Consider the following 26364-nt stretch of genomic DNA (forward strand, 5'->3'; position numbering starts at 1 on the left):
TACATACAGTCTTTCAATATACTACATATTTGCAGAGGGGTGAAAATAATTTTAACAGTAAGAGATGAAATATGGGAACAGTATGGGTTGAGGCAGTACCACAGTCTAGTATATACAATCACGAAGCTTGAGTTGTTGAGAGTACCAGTAACAATAGACTGTGCTGGTACTATTTCGCAGTCTGTGATGAGGCGACAGTAGTGATCCTAATGGTTAGCAATCTTCTTCTTATTCTTCTTCCTCTTCTTCTTCTTCTTCTTCTTCTTCTTCTTCTTCTTCCCTAGTATACCACTATCGTGGTGTTAGGGGATTTCCTCGGATCCATCTACTGTATTGTACTCTACCTTCTGTCAGTCTATTTAACTGGCTCCATGTCTTTCCTCTCTTAGATGCTATTCGTTTTATTTCTTCTTCCCATGTTGTCCTTGGTCTTCCTACTGGATTTCTTCCATGAACTGGCGTACTTTCCTATCTACATCTATCCTTTTAACGTGTCCAAACCATGACAGTTATTTATCTTCTATTGTCTTCTGGATTGATTGTATTCTTAAACTTCTCTTATCCTTTCATTTCTTACTCTATCTCTTCGTGTTTTCTTTACAATTCTTCTCAAACTTTTCAGTTAGCAACTATCTATGGATGCATATTTCCTACGTATTGAGCTTCGTGACTGTATTTACTAGACTGTGGTAGTACTGTATGTACGGGAATAGTCACATCTGCCAATATTCTTCTCTCAGTATACTTCATGCAGAATAAGTAATTGGTCGAAAGTAGTGTACATTGTTTGTAAAATTGTATATTTTCCATTGGTATTTAACCATGACTGGAAGAAACAAATTCAAACCCCATTAAGCAAAGATTTACTTAGTATTCTATATTCCCTGATAATGATTAGTGCTAATTAGGGTATTAATGAACAGAACAAAGAATTCAGAACTTTAAGAAACTGTATTTCATTTAAATGTGTACAAGAACTGAATGTTAAAAACTGTGACCAACACAAATATGCTATCAAATTACAAAATAAAAATAACAGGTATTCTGTCGGAACTACTTACTGTATAATAGTTATGTAAAACAAAATATCTTACTTGGCCTATTAGCAAAAGAAATTCTATTAATTAAATAATGAGAAAAACCAATACTGCTAAAATGCAGTTCTGTAATCTCTAATACAAAATACCATTACACATATCTCTCAGAGTATATGTTAAACAGAAAATATCAACAATTTTACCATTTACTGATAAGTTTACTTCAGTTATGTACACAGGTTCCAGTCGTCGTACTGCCTGGAAAGACAGAGATAAATATCTTTGTTATTTTGAAGTAAAGTATAAATTTCATATAAGTGAACAATACTTTTCTTATAACATGCTGTTCATATTTTTGTGACATTTAACATCAATATCCACATTAGATACGTTGAAATACAAAATACATTTTCATAAAATGTAAAATTTCTCTCTTTTTTTCCAAGTACCTGAATTTTCCACAAATTCGACAAGAAATTGAGAACTTCGTTCAAGTCAAATGTTTCTGTTTCTTAGCAATGCACATGCATTGTTATATCACAATAACAATAATATAATTTATTGTTTATCATGCTCACATGGTTACAAATTGATGAAGAAAACAGCAACATGAATCAAGATTTTAATTTCAGTTTTGTTGAAGTTAGTGAAGATTTCTCCAATCATTTAAAATGTAAGAACATTCTGTAAATTTGTGTTTCGTGAAGTGCCATAATGTCTATTTGAGATGGTGTTTATACAAGTCTTCGTAAGTTTGGGCATGCTGTCCAATCCTTATAATCCAATTAACATTCGTAATCTCCATCTTACGATGTTTGGTGACGTATACACGTCCGTTGATGTGACATATTAATGAATTTAAATACTATTATAGTCACAATCATGCCATGGTATGAAAGGATAATTCCAAGCCTTTGGCGTGAGACGAACTCGATAGCTCAGTGGCAGAGCGCCTGACCAGAGAACAGGAAGTCGCAGGTTCGATTCCCGCTCGAGGTTGTGAAATTTTTCTTTCATACCATGGCATGATTGTGACTATAATAGTATTTAAATTCAACAATTAACATTCCTTTCAAGCTCTGAATAAGTGAATTTGTTAATGTCTTTCAGCAGTTCTATTTGTAACTTGATACAGTTTTGGCGAAAATTTTACAATGAGATGAACGTAAGTAAGTATTATTCTCAAATATTTTCTAATTACGAGGTATGAGACACATCCAAAATGTAAGTATTGTATAAAAAAATAGCTTATGTCACAAAGGTGATACATACTTCTTATTGTTTTGCACAATTAAATTCCTACTTCATGCTTTCAATGATATTAGTTACTGTTTATTTTCTTAAAATATAATTGAAAATACATGCAGAAATGAAATCATTTCACATGCACCAAAATAAAAAGATGATTTTTTTTTGGATTCCACATAAAAGACATTCTCTATGTACCTAAAAATAAGACTTTTGGCTTTATTTATATATTGCATGGTTTAAGTAGCTGTAATTAATTTTTCATAAATTTATATAAAACTATAGGTAAACTGTAATTGACATAATTTTTCTATCTACGGAAATGTAAATAAAAAAAAAAAATTATTGCTGATAATACTTGAAAATTAAGAGTAACAAAACACCAGTGAAGACTGTCTGAACATGGAATTGTTGCCAAAGTCAAGCTAGCTATTTCTATTACGATTTCTCAATTGAACTTGATTTGAAATGGGAACTTTCCACTTAAAAATTGGTCTAAATCTGTTATGATACCAATATATAAGAAAGGAAATATAAAGAATTGTGAAAATTTGTATGTGTTTTGCTATTCAAATTTTGAGTGCATTAAAGCTTAAATGATAGCTATAGAGGAAAAAAAAGAGTCTCCTGAGTAATAAACATTGTTGTTTGTTTGAAAAAGAGCCATATTTGTAAGGCTTGCGTAAAAAAACTGTATTACTTGTGCAAAGTCACACTGGTCTCATTCAATGTTATTACGAATACAGAAGCAGTTCTTCAGCAGCAGATTGAAAATGGGATGACAAAAACTGTTACAGTAAATGGTGAACATTATTCGAATACCAGTATGCTTAAAAATTATGCTATATCTGTTCTAAGAAATCGAAACACTGAAAATGTCATATTCATGCAGGATGGTGCATCTCATCGCATCTTTAACACAGTAAAAAAAATTACAGATAACATTTTTGCAAGTCATGTTATCAGTAGGCACTTTCCTGTAACTTGGCCTGCAAGACTGTCAGATATTAACCTAGCAGATTATTGGCTGTGGAGTTATCTGAAGGAAAAAGTTGTTGTTTGTTTTCCAATGCCAGGCGTTTGACAATAAAGTCATATGACCTCTTGCACTCCAATATTTTTCAAAGATATTGTCATGGTCTGCCACTGAAGCACAGATTTTCAGGTGTTCTGAATCCATTTCTTGGTTTGAGTAGACAGTTAGGGGACTGATATATTTCAATTCTATGCAGGTGTTTGGCCAAACAGTCATGGCCTGTTGCCAATTTAAGTGCAGCTACAGATGATTTGCGTGGTAAATCGGGAATTAACTATGGATTATGTTGCAGAGAATTCCATTTTTTTCTTCGAGATTGTGTTATCAAATTTTGTTTGTTGAAGTCTAAGTATGTAGATTTAATAAATCTTTTCACAGAATAATACTTAGATTTAGTAATAGGTCTGTAAGTAGTTAAATGGCAAGTTGTAGCCAATTTAAGTGAATGCCATATTTTAACGTTTTGGTGGCTACTTCATTCACACACAACCCCCAGAATGTCTGGAGGACCACACCTGCTGTTGGTCGACGGGTCTACTGGACCTAGTTGGGAGACCTTGTTGATCACCAGCTTTCTCTCCTTAAGCCACTGGAGGACGATTTTAGTGCCATAGCAGGTCAGCACTAGGGACAGAAAAGTAGAAAGGATAAGAAGGAAAGTGAAATGAACTCCTAGGCCTCGAGTGCTCTAATACCATCAGGATCGAAGAAAATAAGAGATCAGTCAGAGGACTGGTTAAGAGGGAAATGGGTATTGAAGAGAGGAAAATTATAGCAAATTCGGTCATTAACTCATCAAGCTGACCAGTGGTAATTGATGAGTAGCCCCTCCCTTTAGTTCAGCTTGTAAAATTATGCTTACTAACAGCTGCACCACGGGAAGGTAGGGATGGGACATTGGGTATTTGTTCAGGTTGGTGCCTTAAAGACTTCAATGGGAAGGATTAATGGCTCTCCCCCCTGTATTCGACAAAAACCCTTTTGCAGCCTGAAGGAAAGAGTGTTCTTGAGCAAACATACCACAATTGATGAGTTGGTGACAGATGTTCCAAAACATGAACTCAAATCTGTTGTATATAGCATTGAAGAGACGCTGTTACTTTACAAGAACAAAATGGTGGCCACATATGATGGACACATACGATTAAGTTCTGGCAATGTGTTGTGATGCAAAAAATTCCCCTTTTCTGTGTAATAACTAATAAGCCAGTGCCAAAAGTTTTAAGAATGTGAAGAAAATAAAGAAAATATGAGCAGTTAAAGTTATCTCTTACTTTGAAAAACGCTATATATACTTTGACAAAATTCGTAACTGTTCTGTTCATATTAATATCTGAGTCACATAAACTTATTTACAAATGGCTTTTAAGGAACCCGCAGGTTCATTGCCGCCCTCACATAAGCCTGCCATCGGTCCCCATCCTGAGAAAGATTAATCCACTCTCTTATCATCATATCACACATCCCACAAATCCATTGTAATATTATCCTCCCATCTATGTCTCGGCCTCCCCAAAGGTCTTTTTCCCTCCGGTCTACCAACTAACACTTCATATGCATTTCTGGATTCGCCCATATGTGCTACATGCCCTGTCCATCTCAAACGTTTGGATTTATTGTTCTTAATTATGTCAGGTGAAGGATACCATGCGTGCAGTTCTGTGTTGTGTAACTTTCTCCATTCTCCTGTAAATTCATCCCTCTTAGCCCCAAATATTTTCCTAAGAACCTTATTCTCAAACACCTTTAACCTGTGTTCCTCTCTCAAAGTGAGAGTCCAGGTTTCACAACCATACAGAACAACCGGTAATAGAGGAAGCGCAAAGAAAGCTTGTCCATTTGACTGATGCGCAGAGAACGATATTCGGTCCTCGTGCCACCATGCTCGTTACAGGGTGCTATGAATCACCTAATGCTGATTACAGGGCGCATTCGGAAGCGCGGTCTTGAGCTGTTCGTATCGTGGAGTGTTGCTGTGCAGAGTGGGTAGAAGCCAGCATGTGTGTTATATATTCTGCATTTTATCCCTGATATCAGTAGTTTTATGTAGTTCAAAGTGTGTTTGTTAAATAACAGAGTTCTGTATAACATCCTATGTACTTAACAATGCTCCTGTTTCGCTCTAAATTAGGAAGTGCTAATAAAACGTTACACAGTCAAACTAGGGAATTATTTATAACGTTTATAAATTTATGAAAAACGAAAAAGACTCGCTCGTAACATAAGGAGTATATACAGATTAAATTAAACCGACTATAGTACCCTAGTTATCGGAACATTTTAATAAAATCACATAATATTAGTGTTTTATTACAACGTCAAATATCAATTATTACACGATTACATATTTCTTATAACATCTTTGTCATTTCATTCAGTGATTTTATGTGTAAAAGAATTCGTGCTTCTGTATTTTCAACAATGTTATGTTATTAGTTACTCTGCAACAAGGTTTAGGTTACGTTACACGCGCTGTGATAAATCTCACTCGAAACATCAAGCCAACAGACGACTGAGAACTGGCAATCGAATTGAAGCGAGGTCGAGTGCACCCGAACATTTCCGAAAGTTCGCGCAGCTTTCCATGGCAAGCTCTTCTTGCGTCACCTCTAACTGTTTTATAAATTCCAACTTTCAGATTTTTTGACAGCAGACTAGATGACAAAAGCTTCTCAAGCAAAAAGTAAACTGAAGTAAAGCATACATAATTTCAAATTCTGCTCGAAACATTTCCTCTTATACATATTCTGTGCCTGTATTGACGAAATCTTGTGACCAAACACCATATTTTACATTTTGGTTAGTTCTTGTTCCATGTGATTAGGTAATGAATCAGTAACACAATACCATCACCACCACAACGAACAACACACAAGAATATCAACTTACATTTCCTGCTCATCAAGCCGAGGGTGACAGAACTCTCGTTATCCCCAAGAGACGCTCCTCCTGGCTGGCCTGCTCTCTTGCCACTCTGGCATAGGTCTGGATACTGTGTTCATCATCTTCATCCAGCATGTCCTGCATCCGTTGTTTGTAGCTAAGTTGGAGAATATCAAAATGAGATGCAATACTATACTATACTTTTCTTCATTACATTTCAAAATCTTTCACTAGTTCGTTTCAGTTACAGTTATTCTAATATTTCGTCAAGATATCTTCCTACATGTCTACGGGTTGGTACATTTGCTCTTGGATCCAAGTATCATAAGTTCAAATTTGGCAAGTGGTCATGGAAGAGAAGATAAAACAATTGATCTGTGTAGTAAATTTACAGCATGTAAAATATGTGTTCAAGAACAAAGATGTATAAAATAAAAACTATCTTCCCCCCCCCCCCCCCCCCTCATGATCTCTTTACTGCTAAGGTCTTCAACATACAAATGAATTAAGTTATCAAGTTGTCGAGAGAGTTGAAGTGTACCTTACGCACTGAAAGAATTGCAAATATAAATTACACTTAAGGTGTTAGGTACAGCTTACAGCAGTAAAATTTTGGAAATATTCAACATTTTTTTTCTCCATTACTGTAGCCCTATCTTGTACAATAATGAAAATTAGTATGAGTAAAACACTGTTCTCCTGCTATATGAAAAAAAATATTTTTATGATTCAAAAAAATTTATTTATATATATGTATTTTTTTTTTCCAAAATTCAAAATGATGGCAGTTCACTGTGTATTGATGAAGCATTTCCCTCGTAACTCAAAAACTATCTAACATTCTGTGATGAAATTTTTTGTGTGCATTTATGCATGTCATATCTACAATATGATCCAAAATCACTTCTCTACCTTTGATAGATTGTCTAACAAAAAATAATTTCATTTTAAAAAATGGTCAAATATCAGTATTTTCTTCTAACACAAAATAAAAAAATTATTATTTATTAAGGAATGTAGTTGAAAGAGCATGATATTGTAAACATGAGTTTCAGCAATAAAATAAAAGAGAGAGAACATGAAAAAATTAACAAGTTTATGAGTTATGATGGAAACGCTTCATCACTGCGTAGAGAACTGCCACCATTTTGAATTTTGAAAAAAATATATCAATAATTTTTTTAAATCGTTAAATTATTTTATGAAACGAGCGCAAGCGAGTTTCATAATTTTCATAAGAGCGTCTTAATTACCATTATAGGCAAGTTTCATACGATTTTTTTATGCTCGACCATATTTCTAACTTGAAATTATTCATAAGTATTCATGTTATGGATATCTAAGTGAGGAGCGGAACTGACCTTCTAAATTGTGAGATGTGTGCAGACGTGAAAGTATTGATTTTTTTCCGAGGAACGAATGTCATTGACCTTGATATAATCTACAGAATAACATGATATAACCTGGAAATTGATTTAGAATTGAAAAACGAGATGACAAATTGAATTTATTTGAATATCATTTACAATTAACGCTAATTATTATAGTAACAGAACATAATTGTGAGATGTGTGCAGACGTGAAAGTATTGATTTTTTTCCGAGGAACGAATGTCATTGACCTTGATATAATCTACAGAATAACATGAACATTAGTCTTGATATAACCTGGAAATTGATTTAGAATTGAAAAACGAGATGACAAATTGAATTTATTTGAATATCATTTACAATTAACACTAATTATTATAGTAACAGAACATAACCTTCTGCGACAGTATTGGATTTCCAGCCTCTGTGACATTTCGCCAGTTGTCTTTCGATTGCATATCCGAGAATAATCGATACTTGCGCTTTTATAATGCTACAATGATGATTTCTGATTGGCTGAACAACTGAACTATAATGAATAGGTGTACTTTAATGAGGTGCATTAAAGGGCTACTACCAGGTGTATAATTACTACATTTCGGCATGGTCGAGCATAAACAAACATACTCGCGTCTTAATTACTACCATTATAGGCTCGTTGCATAATGTACTATTTTCATATAGCAGAAGGACAGTGTTTTACACATAGCAATGTTCATTACTCTACATGATACAGTAATGGAGGAAAAAAATGTTGAATATTTCCAAAAATTTTACTGCTGTAAGCTGTACCTAACCCCTTTAATTCAATTCAAAATTAAAGTAGTAACAGTGGGGACAAGAGGGGGAAATCAAAGAATGAACCCTCTTCGAAAGTGAAAATTATTTTTTCGTTTAATATGAGACCTCATAGAAGACTGGTAACATCTCTGAACTCATAACAGACCACTAATACTTGAAGGGAGAAGATGATGAAAGGCAAAATTCTATGTACATCATTACTCTGTTTCCAGCATTATGTAATTTGTCACATATTAACAAGACAGTTTATAGGCCTACAATTTAAATTAACTGTAATTTCTTTACAATTGCGCCACCAAAGGAAAGTGGATATTCATCTAACAACCAAAATACGTATATGCAAGACATACTAAAAGCCCAGAGTAACCAAATCTACCTGTCACTGATACTCAACCTTACGAAAACTTTCTATCTGCCAAAAAACTTTCATGCAAGGCACATGATCCCAGCTTTCTGACAGCCATCACTTTCACAGCAACTTTCGAACCTTATTTTGATGCGAAATTGGCGTCACTGTTCAATTTATCTTTCTCTTACAATTCCACTTGAAGCATAAATACATTTATTGGTAACGCAATTGTAAAGAAATTGCAATTCATTTCAACACGAATCGATAGGTTTAAGACCTATTATTCTTATGGCTTTCTTTTGTGTAGTAGGAAAAGAAAAATCACTGGTTAGAGGTTAGCTTTCGATATGGTTTCATATTATGCACTATGCCTTTCTAAAGTTGGTTATAATATTATAGTATGGTTATAGTAATATAGTACAGAGACCAATATTACATGTAATGCATAATGCTGCTGAGTCGACCACAGTGCAAAATGGATATGATCCAATGGACTTTTAGGATGGGTATGTGTGCTGTAATTACAACTACTGCAATAAACATGAGTAGCATGCTGCTCTAATGTTTATGGACGTTTTGTTGCTACCCTACCTACCCCACTAGTACACACACTGCCCTTTCAAGTAGCACATACTAGTACACATACCCTCCCCATTCAGGTAGCATGATGTGTCGTTTATGGATGTTTGATCACTACCATACCCTAGGGGGACCATAATTACCTGTTTAATTGCATATCACGATAAAAAAAGATCAATATACTCACATTTGACTGTCAGGATTATTTTCTTGATTTCTACATTTTTCTAGTTTCTTTTCCAGTTGACGAACCATTTCTCGTGGAGGAGTTTCTATAGACTTCACAGTTGAACGTATTTCTGAAAATTGAAACACAATTCGTGACTTTAAATTACAGTACACTCATAGTAACAAAGTGGGCACAAAAATTTGAAAAGTGATTTCTTCATAAATATTTGTTAGCTCAAAGTTTCACATATGCTTATTTGTGTTTGTTGTTGTTCAGTCAACTGTCTGAACCTCACAAGTGATACAACAAGCCACCACTTATGAGGCAACTAGACCAGGAGATAATGGGGTAGGGTGGCCAGTTCCTTTCGCCCTCTGTTGCATATATCGCCGCGCACCATTATCTAGTCAAACAAAGCATTAAACTTAATTTTAAATATCAGTGAACAATGTTCAAATGCTAATAGAATCTAAGTGGAATTTATGGTGAACAATGACTCTATTGGTAGATTTTCCCAATTGTATTTGTTTTACATAATATTACTGTACTATTTTTCTGATATTGTCTTATGATTAGACCATGTATCGTGGGTCCCTATCACTACAGCATGGCGCATCCTCATGTTGCGGATAGAGGAGACGGGCTCCAGATATGGAGAGTAGCTGTGAATATATTGAATAAGCAGTCGCGGACAGCCGATAAGAGGTGGTCCTCCAGCTTGGGAGTTGTTGTTGTTGTTTTCTAATGCCAGGCATTTGACAAAGTCATTTGACCTCTTGCACTCCAATATTTTTCAAAGATATTATCATGACCAGCCACTGAAGCACAGATTTTGAGATGTTCTGAATCCATTTCTTGATTTGAGTTGCACAATGGACAGTTAGGAGATTGATATATTCCAATTCTATGCAGATACTTGGCCAAAAAATCATGGCCTGTTGCCAATCTAAATGCAGATACAGACGATTTGCATGGAAAATCGGGAATCAACTGTGGATTATGATGCAGAGAGTTCCATTTTTTCCCTTGAGATTGTGTTATCAAATTTTGTTTGTTGAAGTCTAAGTATGTAGATTTAATAAATCTTTTCACAGAGTAATACGTAGATTTAGTAACAGGTCTGTAAGTAGCAGTGCTGCCCTTCTTTGCTAAAGCATCCGCATTCTCGTTTCCCAGGATTCCACAATGGGATGGTATCCATCGGAATACAATTCTTTTATTGAGAGTTATTAATTGAGAGAGCATTTTATTTATTTCAGCTATTTGAGGTGAAGGTGTGTGTTTAGAGACTATTGATAGAATAGCTGCTTTGGAGTCTGACAATATAACTGAATTCTTAAATTTTATTGATGTGGCATAGAAGATTCCTGAGACTTTCACTTTTGCAATGATTTTTCCATCAAAACGTGTTGTTCCATATCCAAGAGATCTATAAAGTGAGAAGAGACAGCACGTAACACCTGCACCTGCACCTTGTTCTCTGGAGATCAAGGATCCATCGGTGTATAAATGAAGTCAGTTTTGTGGAGGGTACCTAATATTAATTGTCTCTAAAGACAATAATTGTTTCATTACGTCAGTGTTCACTTCTGATTTCAGTATTTCTTGTGTTAAATTTAGATTATACTCTATATTTAACAGAGTTAAAGGATTTGGTTTAATTTGTAAGTTTTCTTTTAAATTCGGGACGTTGATTTTCTCTTTTAATTCTTGAACCATGGATATGAAACTTTTTTGAGAGAGAGGATTGTATGAATGCCAATTATTTCCTGGTAATCTGATAAGTTTTTCATATTGAATCAGTGATTTTTCTTCTATTATCATTCTGATCCTGTTAATATTAGTGAGGAATCTCATAGAATCTATTGGAGTTGTTTTGATTCCACCAGTAATGAGCCCGAGAGCTTGGTTTTGAACACATTCTATTTCGTTTATGAAAGGTGAAGTAATTAAAATTTCTCCGCAGTATGTCAGCACTGGCTGTATAAACATTTTGTATGTAGTGTTCAAAGTATTTCTAGAGCAACCCCATTTCTTTCCTGCTAGTCTTTTCAGAAGGGAGAATCTTGGGAGTTGGGTGAAGGACTAATAACCCAGCACCATAAAAAAACAGTTTGTTATGAATGGTAATATGGAAGATATGGTGGAATAAAACAAAAAGGGGGAAAACTAATATATTCGAAGGAAATTTGTATCACAATTGCGTCATACATCACAAATCTCCTAGAATCTGTTTATGAGAATGATTTAAGACTGAATTTGGCTACTTGGAATATGGATAAAATGCCCAAATTGTACACCACAAAAAACACTTAGGTATTAATTCACTCACTTCTAACAGCTTCAATGAGATTGGGTAAGATGTCAGTAGCAGACCGTCCAAAAAGAGTTTCAGTCACGTAGGAGTCTAGATTCTCCTGTATCTTGCTAGCTGCGTGGAGTATGGCTGCTAAAGCAATCTGCGATGGTGCATACAGAAGACAAGCATCTGTGAGGAAAGTACGATCTAGCAATTCATCAATTCCTGGCTGCAAACGTTCTGGATCTTTCAGTGGGCATCTAGTCTGTAAAAAGGAAACAAACATTTCATGGACATGATTTATGAAACAACAGAACAAGGAAAGGGAAAAGAAATGAAGTGATTCAACTTAATGTGTTTCTCCTGAAAAATACTATCACTGAAGCAGAATCACTTCAAATTTGTTATCTTGTTAACCAAACTCTCAAATTAATGACATAGAAATATTTCATGCCTCAAGAAAGTGCACACCAATTATAGGTCGCGCCAGGGATTTTGGCAGATGGATTTTCTTAATGCGATCTGGAGAGCGAGTTCTCACCGCTGCAAGATCGGTTGTTATCTCTGTCGCAGTGGAATGAGTAGGACATAAGAGTAAACATGCACGCCCGAGTATTTGTGCACTCTGGACAGACATCTCCAAAAACTAAACAAATATTACAGTAGTCTATATGTGTCTTTGGTATTCCCAAGAAACTTGTTCGATTAATTAAAATGTGTCTCAATGAAACTTACAGCAGAGTCCGTATAGGCCAGTTTCTATCTGATGCTTTTCCAATTCACTGCGGGCTAAAGCAAGGAGATGCACTATCACCTCTACTTTTTAACTTTGCTCTAGAATATGCCATTAGGAAAGTTCAGGATAACAGAGAGGGTTTGGAATTGAACAGGTTACATCAGCTTTTTGTCTATGCGGATGACGTGAATATGTTAGGAAAAACTCCACAAACGATTAGGGAAAACACGGAAATTTTACTTGAAGCAAATAAAGCGATAGGTTTGGTGGTAAATCCCGAAAAGACAAAGTATATGATTATGTTTCGTGACCAGAATATTGTACGAAATGGCAATATAATCTGTTATATATATGGAAATATATATGTATATGGAAATATGTTAATCCTTAGTCAATAGATAAGACTGAGTTTTACGAAATACGAACATTAAGGGATGGAAAATGGGAGGCAGTAATGATCAAAATAATTATACCGATTTATTTTGTTTAACCAGCAGACGTGCAGCCTTTAAATTTAATACAAAGATTCACTCATAAAATTGGGTTAGACTATTCATCTCATCTCTCAGAATTGTTTCTAAAATGTATAAGAAAAGTAAAAAAATTCAATTTAGGCTACTCCCTTGAAATTTTTTTTTTTTTTTTTTTTTTTTTTTTTTTTTTTTTTTTTTTTTTTTTTTTACTACCGAGCAGAGAGGAGAGATAAAGAAGTCGACGATTTTAAAAATTCACTAAACTATATTTAACTAGAGACGTAAAATTTAAAGTGAAGGTTACTCTCTACAATATTGGTTAAACATTCTTAGATTTTTTAAATAGTCATCTGATCTCGATGAAAGTTGATATCTGGGGATCTTTGCGATCACAGAATACGAATAAGGTATTATTTAGTCCGACTTTGTCCCTAAAGTGGTGGAGTGGGACAAAAATGGGTGAAAAATTAAATTAGATATCTTAGGGGTTTTCGAGACGAAAATTACGAATAATACAATTTGTGCGAATTCCATATGGCAGTTTCAGTACTATGAATTATATTTTAAAAAATTAAACATCGGATATCGCACAGGTAACACATGTACAGTATTTAAGGGGGTATGTAACACCTTTTGATAGTAGGCCTATACATTTAGTAAAATCCAAAGTGTAATTTCTACATACTGAATGAATGTTTTGCTGGAATTTAATATAGTCATCAGCCAATACCTCTATATTAATAAACAACTTTTTAGAATCCATAAAATACAGTATTTATTGTGAATGGTAATTATATTTTTCAATTTGTGCAGGGAAAATTGGTTTCTCCGATATTTTGTACGATTTCGAATATTTTAAAATGCTTTCTTCTCTGTTCTATTCACAATGTGCGTGTGAAGAAATTATTGCCCTTGTAATATCCATTACAATCCTATTTATTATACTCTTATATAAATCTAACTTCCGCAGCATGCAATTTTACCCAATTAACCAAATTATATTTTGATTATTAAGAAGAATCGTAATTTTATTAACTTGAATTGTCGCACCACCAGTAGATGATCCCTAGATTATTACTGGACAGATCTTGTATATTGATCTGGTAAGGGTAGAATTTTCCTTTTAATTAAGAATTAATTTAATTTAGAAAATGTAGGAGATGTATTGTAAAATCATTGCGAACGGAAGTCATTTACATTTATTAAAGGCATTCTTTGAGTAGGACTGTACCGTGGTGTGTTTCATAATAAGGATAATTGATATGAGCTGCTGTTATGAAAATATGAACGACTCAGAATGTTATCGCATCTCATTCTCGCAGCTTACAGAAACAATATTGGCTCACCTACTGGAAATGTCATCGAGGTCATCTGCCAAAATCGGTGCCTCCGACTATACTTGATTAACTGTACAATTTTCAGTCTACCTTGCACAAGGATTCCAATCTCTAATGCCCCTAACATATATCAGCAATTTCCCGACCTGTTGCTAGTCCTTTAACTGTAATGGACCTGCTTTCACAGCGAAATATGCGAACAGAGATTATGCTTCCATCTAATAAATAAACCACAAGAATAAACAAGTAATGAAAATGAAATGTTATCACAATGTTTAATCTTACTTTAAACTGCAACAAATGCGGGCTAAAGCAAGGAGATGCACTATCACCTTTACTTTTTAACTTCGCTCTAGAATATGTCATTAGGAAAGTCCAGGATAACAGACAGGGTTTGGAATTGAACAGGTTACATCAGCTTCTTGTCTGTGCGGATGACGTGAATATCTTAGGAGAAAATCCACAAACGGTTACGGAAAACACGGAAATTTTACTTGAAGCAAGTAAAGAGATAGGTTTGGAAGTAAATCCCAAGAAGACAAATTATATGAATATGTCTCGTGAGCAGAATATTGTACGAAATGGAAACATAAAAATTGGAGATTTATGCTTCGAAGATGTGGAAAAATTCAAATGTTTTGGAGCAACAGCAACAAATATAAATGACACTCAGAAGGAAATTAAATGCAGAATAAATATGAGAAATGCGTGCTATTATTCGGTTGAGAAGATTTTGTCATCTAGTCTGCTGTCAAAAAATCTGAAAGTTAGAATTTATAAAACAGTTATATTACCGGTTGTTCTGTATAGCTGTGAAACTTGGACTCTCACTTTGAAAGAGGAACAGAGATTAAGGGTGTTTGAGAATAAGGTGCTTAGGAAAATATTTGGGGCTAAGAGGGATGAAGTTACAGGAGAATGGAGAAAGTTACACAATGCAGAACTCCACGCATTGTATTCTTCACCTGACATAATTAGGAACATTAAATCCAGATGGGCAGGACATGTAGCACATATGGGCGAACCCAGAAATGCATATAGAGTGTTAGTTGGGAGACTGGAGGGAAAAAAGACCTTTGGGGAGGCCGAGACGTAGATGGGAGGATAATATTAAAATGGATTTGAGGGAGGTGGGTTATGATGTTAGAGACTGGATTAATCTTGCACAGGATAGGGACCGATGGTGGGCTTATGTGAGGGCGGCAATGAACATTTGGGTTCCTTAGAAGTCATTTGTAATTGTGAATTTAATGCATTAATAAATAATTATTTTAAATTACATATTTCCTCCGTATTTACTACATTTTTGTGTACATATTTCGCACTTTGATATTACATAAAAATCCAGGACCTAGCCATTACAAACAGCATTAACAGATTCCCTAGTAATAATGTGTTCCGTCTTTCATTTCCTATTACAGTGAGTTCAACAAATCTTCTATTGTTTCAGTGACTACTAATTCATTGGTATTAGAATGGTTTCCTCATCATAAATAAACTTTTGTTTCTTCACAAATGCTATATATTATGATATTTTCAAAAATTGTGCAACAGACTTAATAATAGGCTTACCGGTATGTACATTGAGAAAATATTGCAATTTACAAGCAAAATATTTAAATTACCTTTATGTCAATAAGAAGACCACAGATGGGTCGGTAAGGGTTATGCACTGTGAGATGGAAGTTCAGTTGCTGCATCAGGAGCAATTCGTTGTTTAGGATAATATCTGATGCCTTCTCTCGATCACCCTTGATGTTGGCTACAAACTGCTGTATTGAAATGTTGAACTCTTCTACCTTGCAAGCCAAGTACACACACGTGACCCTGTAAAACAAAATACAAAATACTTTATTATTCTAAGAACTGAAAGCGAAAAGTAACATTTAGATTCATTGTAAATTGTAAAAAATTAAATAACACATGTGCCATCTTATGAGAGACATGCACATAGAGGACCCACCCCATTTCTTGGGGAAAAATGTAACAGTACAGCCCATAATATTACACCATCATCATCATCATCATCATCATCATTGGCACTACAGCCCGTTATGAGCCCTGGCCTCCCTCAGTAGGCGTTGCCATCTGTCTCTGTCCTGTGCAACAGTCCTCCAATTCCTGTATCCCATTCTTACAAGATCCTCCTCCACTCCATCAATCCATCGCAGATGTGGTCGTCCTCGTCTCCTTTGACCTCCAGGATTTGTGAGAATAATTCTTTTCTGATGCAGCCATTCTCATTACATGTCCCACCCACCTCAATCTAATGGTTTTAATTATATTTATTATTTTGGGCTCTTTAAACATGCTATATAATTCTCCATTATATCTTTTTCTCCATAATCCATTTTCAAAAACTGGACCATATATTCTTCGAAGAATCTTCCTTTCAAAAATTTCAAGTCTTCTCTCATCGTTCTTAGAAATGGTCCATGTTTCTGAGGCATATATCAGGGTTGATCTCACAAGTGTTTTGTATAAGGTGGTATAATATTACACAGTAATTATATAAACATAAACTAGTAGACTTTGGGAAATCAAAATTTCACATTTCATTATATGAAGAGTACAGGGAAAGAACGAGCTCCGTTCACTTAAAAAAAATTATCCATGTGTGTTTTTTGGAGTAAAATTCCATGTAGTTTAATCCTATAAATGAAACACCTGATAATGTGAACAGTGTAAGTGCTATAACAGATTTTAGATTTGGCATACAAGGAAAGAACATATTCTCCTGAATAATTAAATTTGCTAAAGTGAACAAAGCTCGTTCTTTTCCTGTACTCTTCATATAAGATGGTAGCTGAGGCATAAAAACAAAGGTGCATTGCTTGGAAGAGGTGTAGACTGGACTTTTTCCATTGCTAGTAATGAAAAAAGGAAGTCACGACATTCTGAAGGTTGACATTCTATCTTAGGCTTCAGATGACCAAAACGTAGTAGTGGAATCAACAGTTCCAGTATATATTGATGTAAATACGTTTCTGTTCTTAAGTTAATTTCAGGAAATAATTTATCAAGAACATCCACAATACCATCTCTACCAAGATGATTCAACGCTAAGTTATTTTTGTTAATAAGCCACAAGTGCCTTTATGTGTACAATTATAGGCCAACTTCAAATTTGCCCAACTTATAATCTAATTAAGTATTTTAAAAGACGTATTCACGTATTTTGTACACTGCATATGTAGATCTATCTCTTATACCTAATGTCTAGCATTTAAATAATTGGAATAAATAAATACATCTACCATTCAAATAAAAAATACAAATTGTAAAAGTTTGAATAAAAAACATGCTCCATGGAATACTAACACTACTGAAGACACGTGATATTCTTCATTCATACATGAAAAGATATCCCGGTAATGAATACTTTAAAATCTAAATATATATCAAAGTTTGGAATAGAGTCAAACATTTGTCATACTGTGGGATCAACTTTTGTATTCCTGTGTCCTAGGATTCTGCTGCCTGGATCGGAACCAGTGTTTGACAGTTGTCTGTACCTATGTCTGTACCAGTGTGAAAATGCTGACCGGGCAGAAATTTCTTGAGGTGTGAAAAAAAAACGGTTATCACTGCGAGTGAGATCTGGGCTGTAGGGTGGATGTTGAAACACCTCCCAACATAACTCCTGCAGAAGATCTGTTTTGCGCCGAGGCGTATGTGGCTGAGTGATTATCATCGTTCCTTAAAAAATTCCTGTCCGGTCAGCATTTTCACAGTGACAGACACGTGCAGGCAGATGTCACACTGTTCCGTTCCCAGACAGCAGACTTCTATGACACAGGGATACAAACGTTGATCCCACAGTATTACAAATGTCTCAATTCTGGTAGGGAATACGTTGAAAAATATCTCAACAATTGCTGTATCTGTTTCAATAAATCTTTCCATGAAATTATGTTTTCTTTCTCTAAACAGCCCCAGGGACGCGCCTCATAGTAATGCATCTTGCATTATATACTTTTCATTCTTTGCAATGACAGTATTGTCTAGTTTTATCCTTATTGAATGAATGGTGATAGTAACAATACCCATCATAACCCAGAATTGGTTTATATTTTTGAGAGTAAATAATTTCTGCCATTATTCACCAAAATTTAGAGCAAAATTTTAGAAAGACTGCATAATTACAATTTCGAATTCACTAAGCAACATTAACAACAATACAAGACAAGGCGTGCATAATAAATTACAATACTGAATTCAATCAGCAACATTAACAATAAAAGACAAGCACTGTACAATAACAATAGTAAATTCACTAAGCAACATTAACAACAATACAAGACAAGGCGTGCATAATAAATTACAATACTGAATTCAATCAGCAACATTAAAAATAAAAGACAAGGACTGTACAATAACAATAGTAAATTCACTAAGCAACATTAACAACAATACAAGACAAGGCGTGCATAATAAATTACAATACTGAATTCAATCAGCAACATTAAAAATAAAAGACAAGGACTGTACAATAACAATAGTAAATTCACTGAGCAACATTAACAACAATACAAGACAAGGCGTGCATAATAAATTACAATACTGAATTCAATCCGCAACATTAAAAATAAAAGACAAGGACTGTACAATAACAATAGTAAATTCACTAAGCAACATTAACAACAATACAAGACAAGGCGTGCATAATAAATTACAATACTGAATTCAATCAGCAACATTAACAATAAAAGACAAGGAGTGCACAATAACAATAGTAAATTCACTAAGCAACATTAACAACAATACAAGACAAGGCGTGCATAATAAATTACAATACTGAATTCAATCAGCAACATTAACAATAAAGGACAAGGAGTGCACAAAAACACTAGTAAATTCACTAAGCAACATTAACAACAATACAAGGCAAGGCGTGCATAATAAATTACAATACTGAATTCACTAAGCAACATTAACAATAAAGGACAAGGAGTGCACAATAACAATAGTAAATTCACTAAGCAACATTAACAACAATACAAGACAAGGCGTGCATAATACATTACAATACTGAATTCAATCAGCAACATTAACAATAAAAGACAAGGAGTGCATAAAACAATAGTAAATTCTCTAAGCAACATTAACAACAATACAAGACAAGGCGTGCATAATAAATTACAATACTGAATTCACTCAGCAACATTAACAATAAAAGACAAGGAGTGCACAATAACAATAGTAAATTCACTAAGCAACATTAACAACAATACAAGACAAGAAGTGCATAATAAATTACAATACTGAATTCACTCAGCAACATTAACAATAAAAGACAAGGAGTGCACAATAACAATAGTAAATTCACTAAACAACATTAACAACAATATAAGACAAGGATTTCATAATTACAATTTGAAAAGTAAGAGACAGAGGACATTTTGTGACAGGATATTTTTTATGAGTGGACATTCTAGCTTGGACATTCCGAAAAGGACACTTTCGATGGGACCAAATGTCTGACTGGACATTATTGATAGGACCGAATGACCTGGAAGAGCATTTCCTGCAATAAATTAAGGTTAAGTGTCGATATTCATCCTTTGCTCTATTTGCTGGATCCACAATAACAGGACTCACAAAAGTGTGGCTAGAATAGCCTGCCACATAGATCTTCTGGCACCAGGACATCAAGGAATTAATGATACTATATATAGCATAGCTTAATATGATGGTAATTCTGAAATATTAACGTTACAACTCACAGAATTTCCTTTGGGTGATAATCCATCACAGAATTATGCAAGTAGAATCTCTTGAAGTAATGGAAGGCTGTACCAGTCACAGAACGTGGCATGGGTGGGTTAAATCGACGGCAGAAATCTCTTAGCTGCAGCTCATACTGACGCAGTAACAGTCTCTCATCAGCTGCACTCAGAAATGTCCTTTCACGCTGTTCTTCCTGAAAGAAAGCAAATTTATACATTTTTGTAGAATATCTCTTTCATTTAAATGGAAGAAGGAATGACAGTTTTCTAATAAGATGAGATCTGGTTTGAAAGTCTTTCCCTGCTGACAACACAGAGTTTCAAAGCTTGCACCTACCCTACTTTGACACAAGAAGAAGGAAGAAAAACTCTACTGGTTGCATCTACCTATGGATGGAAAACAAACTTATTGGTCTCGTATGCCTACAGGTCCGGTTTTTGGCGGATGGATACAATTTGTTTTGTTTACATTGGAATTCATTTTAAGAGTGAACGAACGGATACAGTTGATGGCATTGTTCATGACATCACTAAACCTCCTATTTCCCATACTTTCTCCATGTGTAATGTAAACTAAGTAATTACTTACCATTACATTTAGTTTGTTTCAGCTATTTTTGGTTAATTTGGTCATGTAGGATTTTCTCAGGCTTGTTTTAGATCACTACATCTTGCTGGTTTGCAAACTTCGTTTTTTTTTAAGCTAGTTTTAATGTATTACATGATGTATTAGTTTGTTTAGGTTAGGTTTTGTCTTCCCAGGCTAATTTTAGTTTCTTTTGGTTAATAACTTTGATTTTCTTTGACTTGAGCTTTCTTTTTTTTTTTTCTTCTTTTTTTTTTAAGTTCACATCAGACTTGGCTTGCTTAAGTTGGCTACAGTTGTATTCTGCGGCTCTTCTACAGCACTACCGACTATTTCTTTTATTTGCTCTCTTTCATACATCTCCTATCAAAGTCTAAATTTAATATCCCTCCATCCTGCGCTAGGACATCATTTATTATATTAGCTATATTTTAATTAAAATTCCATGAACTTAGTTCGCAACTTAGTTGTAATAATGAAAGACCGCTGATTCGCCGTAAATCTGTTGTCGTAGGTTTGAATACATGTGTCGCTCTGAATTTGTTAGTTAAAAGAGTGTTTTTAAAAGTAGACTTATTTGAAAAACAGCCCTACGATATGTTATAGAAAAACAGAAAAAATATAACTCCAAGTAGTCAATATCGAGAAACTAAGCTGTATTGCAATTGCATTGGAATGACTGCTGTGAAAATGAGAACGGGAGGAAAATGACCAATAACCTTAATGAATCATGAACAGGTCCTAATATCAGACTTCTAGGGAAAAATTTACTGCACGCGAACTTTCGCTGTTAAGAAGGAATTTTCAACATTTCTCAGACTTCAATAAACGACCACGTGCTCTACCGACAACATTTAGGTAAGATGCCTTCTTCCATTACACATAAATTCCAACCACCTACCCCTACTTTAGCAATATTCATACCACAGTTTAACAACTCATTGACTATGTATTCATAGGAAGAATCTTTTATTTTAAATAGGCCTATGTAGACCTACTTGTAGTGACCTCGGGAAAATTTCAGTATACGGATTCCTCACTGACAATTATATCTTGAAATACTAAAAAGAGCAGATTTGTCTGCGTTTGTCGAATGTGCATCATCATGCTTATGAAAAGGCACTTTTCGGTGCCAATAATTTATTTTGTGTGCGCAAGGTTGGAATTTTGAAGCAAGAGGAAAAGGAAGGAATCCGTGTTCTTATCCGTGACCTCACTTGTGGAATGTTAACACTGCAATAGCTGACCACAACTACAAACGTAGGAGTGTCTGATGCAGTTAAATTAATTTTGTTGCAACAAGTCAAATTATAATATTATAGATTTATTAATTTGTCCCTACAGAATAATATCTGTAATATTGACAATTAATATTTGAGGAGAAAAATTTGCTCTGGCGCCGGGGATCGAACATTGAAGGAGGAAGGTTCGATCTGGTGCTGTAGATTGAATTCGGCATAGCTCAGTGATCACAGCGCTTGGTACATAGAACCAAGGACCCGGGTTCGATCCCCGGCGCCGGAACGAATTTTTCTCTTCAAATATTTAAGTCAAATTATGGTATACCCAAATTATTAACCAATTTTGTTGCAGCTGCAAGTTAAATAATTAACCAAAGTCAAGATTCTAAAGACAGGCGTACCAGAATGATGCAATGTACCAATGCAACTTTTCATTTCCCACAACTTAGTTTATTAATACCTTTATTCAACGAGCGCTGAGTGACTTATTTTCCTATTGAGGATATGCACCTTCAGCCGTCTTACATGTCGTACCAACATAACTTACGAGACAATACGAACGTTGCACGGGGTTTAACGCTAGTGTGCAATGTTCCAGCAGGATAGAAATTCGGCAATTTTCATATCTCAGGGAAGTGTGTAGAGGTAAGAAAATGGAGTGTTATGACAGGTTAGGTTAGTTTAGACTTTTATTATGTCTTACGTACTGTGACAGGTTAGGTTACGGTAGTTCAGGATTTTGTTACGTCTTGTATAGGCAAATCTATGACAGGTTAGGTAAGGATTTTAGTGACAGATTAGGTTAGTTTAGGCTTTTATTATGCTTTGCATTACAAAACCGTGACAGGTTACGTTAGGATAGTTTAGGGTTTTTGTTATGCCTTGTATAGGCGAATCTGTGACAAGTTTGGTTAGGTTAGTTTAGGATTTTAGTGACAGGTTAGGTTAGGCTAATTTAGGCTTTTATTATCCCAGACAAGATGAAGGTGAAAGCGATTGAGTGTGGCGCTCTTGAACAGGTAGTGATTTTTTGTTTTCTATGTTGGCAGTTCAAGTGCATCGATGTCTATTTCAAAATCGGCGGAAGTCACTCAACGCTCGTTTCTCCATTACACATTATTATCTTGAATACTTATGGATATTGTGCAATCATAAAGTTAATTGCGGAATATGTTACCATTGAGGTTATGATATTTTTTTTTTTAATTTTATTGGGTTACTTTACGACGCTGTATCAACATCTAAGTTATTTAGCGTCTGAATGAAATGAAGATAATGCCGGTGAAATGAGTCCGGGATCCAGCACCGAAAGTTACGCAGCATTTGCTCGTATTGGGTTGAGGAAAAACACTGAAAAAAACCTCAACCAGGTAACTTGTCCCGACCGGGATGAGGTTATGAGAACTTACTGTCATATTCGCTCCATGTTTCAATATGAACTTTCTGTTTGCTTCATGCCTAAGACGATTTAAATCACTTTCATCAACAAATGTCCAATATTTTTTTTGCGAACTTACAGGAAACATATTAAAAATATTATGGTATATAACAAATATTCGAAAACTATACACAGAACTTACACAAAAAAAAAACAGTCTGTACTGAAATGTATAAAGAAATATAGTTGAACATGGTAGGCAACATTATGCACAAAATCTCTACGCGAAAAGGACCATACAAAGACATTTTAAACAACAAATTATTGTAAAATTGTATAGTTATTAAAAAGGCAATAATTTAAAATCTATTTTCTTCAAATATTACAATTAATATTTAGAACAAAACAGCATAATAACACAAATTTTAGTTGGTACCAATGATCTACCGTCAATTGCTGCTACCTCTAGGAACGATTTGTTAGAAATGCACAGACAATCACATCACGTAGTTGTTAGATAGCAGCACTTTAGCACTAGTATATGCCGCTGTGCTGTGGCAGAAAAATGAATTATTATACAATAATCCTGTCTGTATTTACGTGTCGAGAATAATATTTTGACGAAATCTTGACATGAAATGCATAAAATAACATTCTTTTTTCCACTCTTATTGCCGAAAGTGTGCTTGCTTTTAGGGAAGTAAATGGATTTTACAGTGATATTGTTGGAAGCTATTGACGACGAAACGTAAGTCTCGCATAACAACAAACAAAAGAATACTCAAAACTCGACGACCTTCCAATAGTTATGATATTAAAATAATATTGTGAAATTAAGAAATATATTTTTATTACATAAAATGTAGGAGTGGAAAAAAAAAACATAATACAGTATATGCAATTCGTGAGTTAAGTAGCATTTTCTTGTTCTGTACTATTTAATTGCCGCCCGAGCGATTCGTTGTCCACTAGTAAAAACTACTTAACTCTCTTGATACATAAACAACTAATGTTGCAATTTACTGTTGAAACTATAAAAAAAATGATAAAATTCTGTCTCAGATGAATATCTACTGAGCTAAACATGGTCTATGAAGATTGAGTTGCTATGATAGCAGTGGTTTATTAAATATTACTGCAAGAAAAATCGTTTAGTATTAATTTTATGCCACTAATTATACCGTCATAACAGAAGAAGTCATCACGTTTCAGTTGGCATCTTAATATTTTACAGCATTGGAACAATAATGTGGCGTAAGTTTATTATGCAATATTTTGAATTACGATGAAGGCTTTATAATGCTTATGTACAAAAACATTACTTACTTACTGGCTTTTAAGGAACCCGGAGGTTCATTGCCGCCCTCACATAAGCCCGCCATTGGTCCCTATCCTGAGCAAGATTAATCCAGTCTCTATCATCATATTCCACCTCCTTCAAATCCATTTTAATATCATCTTCCCATCTACGTCTCGGCCTCCCCAAAGGTCTTTTTCCCTCCGGCCTCCCAACTAACACTCTATATGTATCTTTGGATTCGCCCATACGTGCTACATGCCCTGCTCATCTCAAACGTCTGGATTTAATGTTCCTAATTATGTCAGGTGAAGAATACAATGCGTGCAGTTCTGTGTTGTGTAACTTTCTCCATTTTCCTGTAACTTCATCCCTCTTAGCTCCAAATATTTTCCTAAGCACCTTATTCTCAAACATCCTTAACCTATGTTCCTCTCTCAAAGTGAGAGTCCAAGTTTCACAACCATAAAGAACAACCGGTAATATAATTGTTTTATAAATTCTAACTTTCAGATTTTTTGACAGTAGACTGGATGATATAAGCTTCTCAACTGAATAACAGGCATTACCCATATTTATTATATATTTAATTTCCTTCCAGGTATTTTAATTTTTCCACCTCTTCGAAGGATAAATTTCCAATTTTTATATTTCCATTTCGTACAATATTCTCGTCACGAGACATAATCATATACATTGTCTTTTCGGGATTTACTTCCAAACCTATCTCTTTACTTGCTTCAAGTAAAATTCTCATGTTTTCCCTAATCGTTTGTGGATTTTCTCCTAATATATTCACGTCATCCTCATAGACAAGCAGCTGATGTAACCCGTTCAATTCCAAACCCTCTCTGTTATCCTGGACTCTCCTAATGGCATACTCTTAGAGCAAAGTTAAAAAGTAAAGGTAATAGTGCATCTCCTTGCTTTAGCCCACAGTGAATTGGAAACGCATCTGACAGGAAGTGACCTATACGGACTCTGCTGTGCGTTTCACTGAGACACATTTTAATTAATCGAACTAGTTTCTTGGGAAACCAAATTCAATAAGAATATCATATAAAACTTCTCTCTTAACCGAGTCATATGCCTTTTTGAAATCTATGAATAACTGATGTACTGTATCCTTACACTCTCATTTTTTCTCCATTATCTGTCGAAAACAAAATATCTGCTCAATAGTTGATCTATTACGCCTAAAAGCACACTGATGATCGCACTGAGTTGCTTGTCTTGCATGTTGATCATAATAATAATTATATCCATGAGTAGGCTTAAGATAAGTTGTGTAATTCCTAAGTTATTGATTATTGTCAGCTTGTCGGTGATGGTAATACATCAATATTATTTTCTTTGCTTACTTTATACTTTATAAAGTAGGCTACATATACTCGTATTAAAACAATTATATTTTGTGAGGGGGGGAAGAAGTTATCCTGGCAGGGATGTTCATATGAATTTATGAGAGTGGGATAACTTCTAACAGCGGGGAAATCCCGTCCATCGTCCCCGTTAATTCGCACCCTGAAAATCGCATAAAGTAAATAATTGAACGAGAAGTAAATCATCCGTTCTCGACAGTGTCACTAAATACTAAATACTAGACCGTGCAGAAGGATGAGGATTTTGGGTGCCTCAATTGGAAAGAAATTAGCGAGTAAGAAAGTGAAATAGTGGAATGTTTCAATGTGATATAGCATACCGGAGGTATTGAGACTAAATGAAATTGTTATAGCCTATTGTAATTGATAGTTTATTAAAAAATTTATTGTGAACTATACTCTATGAAAAGAAGACAAGGGATTCGTAGAGTGTT

The 26364-nt window shown here is 34.7% G+C and overlaps 1 protein-coding gene across 2 annotated transcripts; it reads right to left on the reverse strand.

The window, feature by feature from the left end:
* Window positions 1–932: 932 nt before the first annotated feature.
* On the reverse strand, window positions 933–23487 carry CycH (cyclin H). 2 transcript variants are annotated; one of them, XM_069832078.1, is made up of 7 exons: window positions 23283–23486; window positions 20044–20240; window positions 15943–16144; window positions 11805–12036; window positions 9491–9602; window positions 6211–6361; window positions 933–1295 (listed from the first exon to the last, which is right to left on the reverse strand). In XM_069832078.1, exons 1-6 carry the CDS (start codon window positions 23397–23399, stop codon window positions 6223–6225), a joined length of 999 nt encoding a protein of 332 aa, XP_069688179.1. In that variant the 5' UTR covers window positions 23400–23486; the 3' UTR covers window positions 933–1295; window positions 6211–6222. The 2 variants fall into 2 exon arrangements, with proteins under 2 accessions (XP_069688179.1, XP_069688180.1); XM_069832079.1 differs by lacking the exon at window positions 933–1295 and adding an exon at window positions 1312–3945 and having other exon boundaries at window positions 23283–23487.
* Window positions 23488–26364: the final 2877 nt, after the last annotated feature.

The sequence above is a fragment of the Periplaneta americana genome, chromosome 1 (assembly GCF_040183065.1).
Source record: "Periplaneta americana isolate PAMFEO1 chromosome 1, P.americana_PAMFEO1_priV1, whole genome shotgun sequence".
Taxonomy (NCBI): domain Eukaryota; kingdom Metazoa; phylum Arthropoda; class Insecta; order Blattodea; family Blattidae; genus Periplaneta; species Periplaneta americana.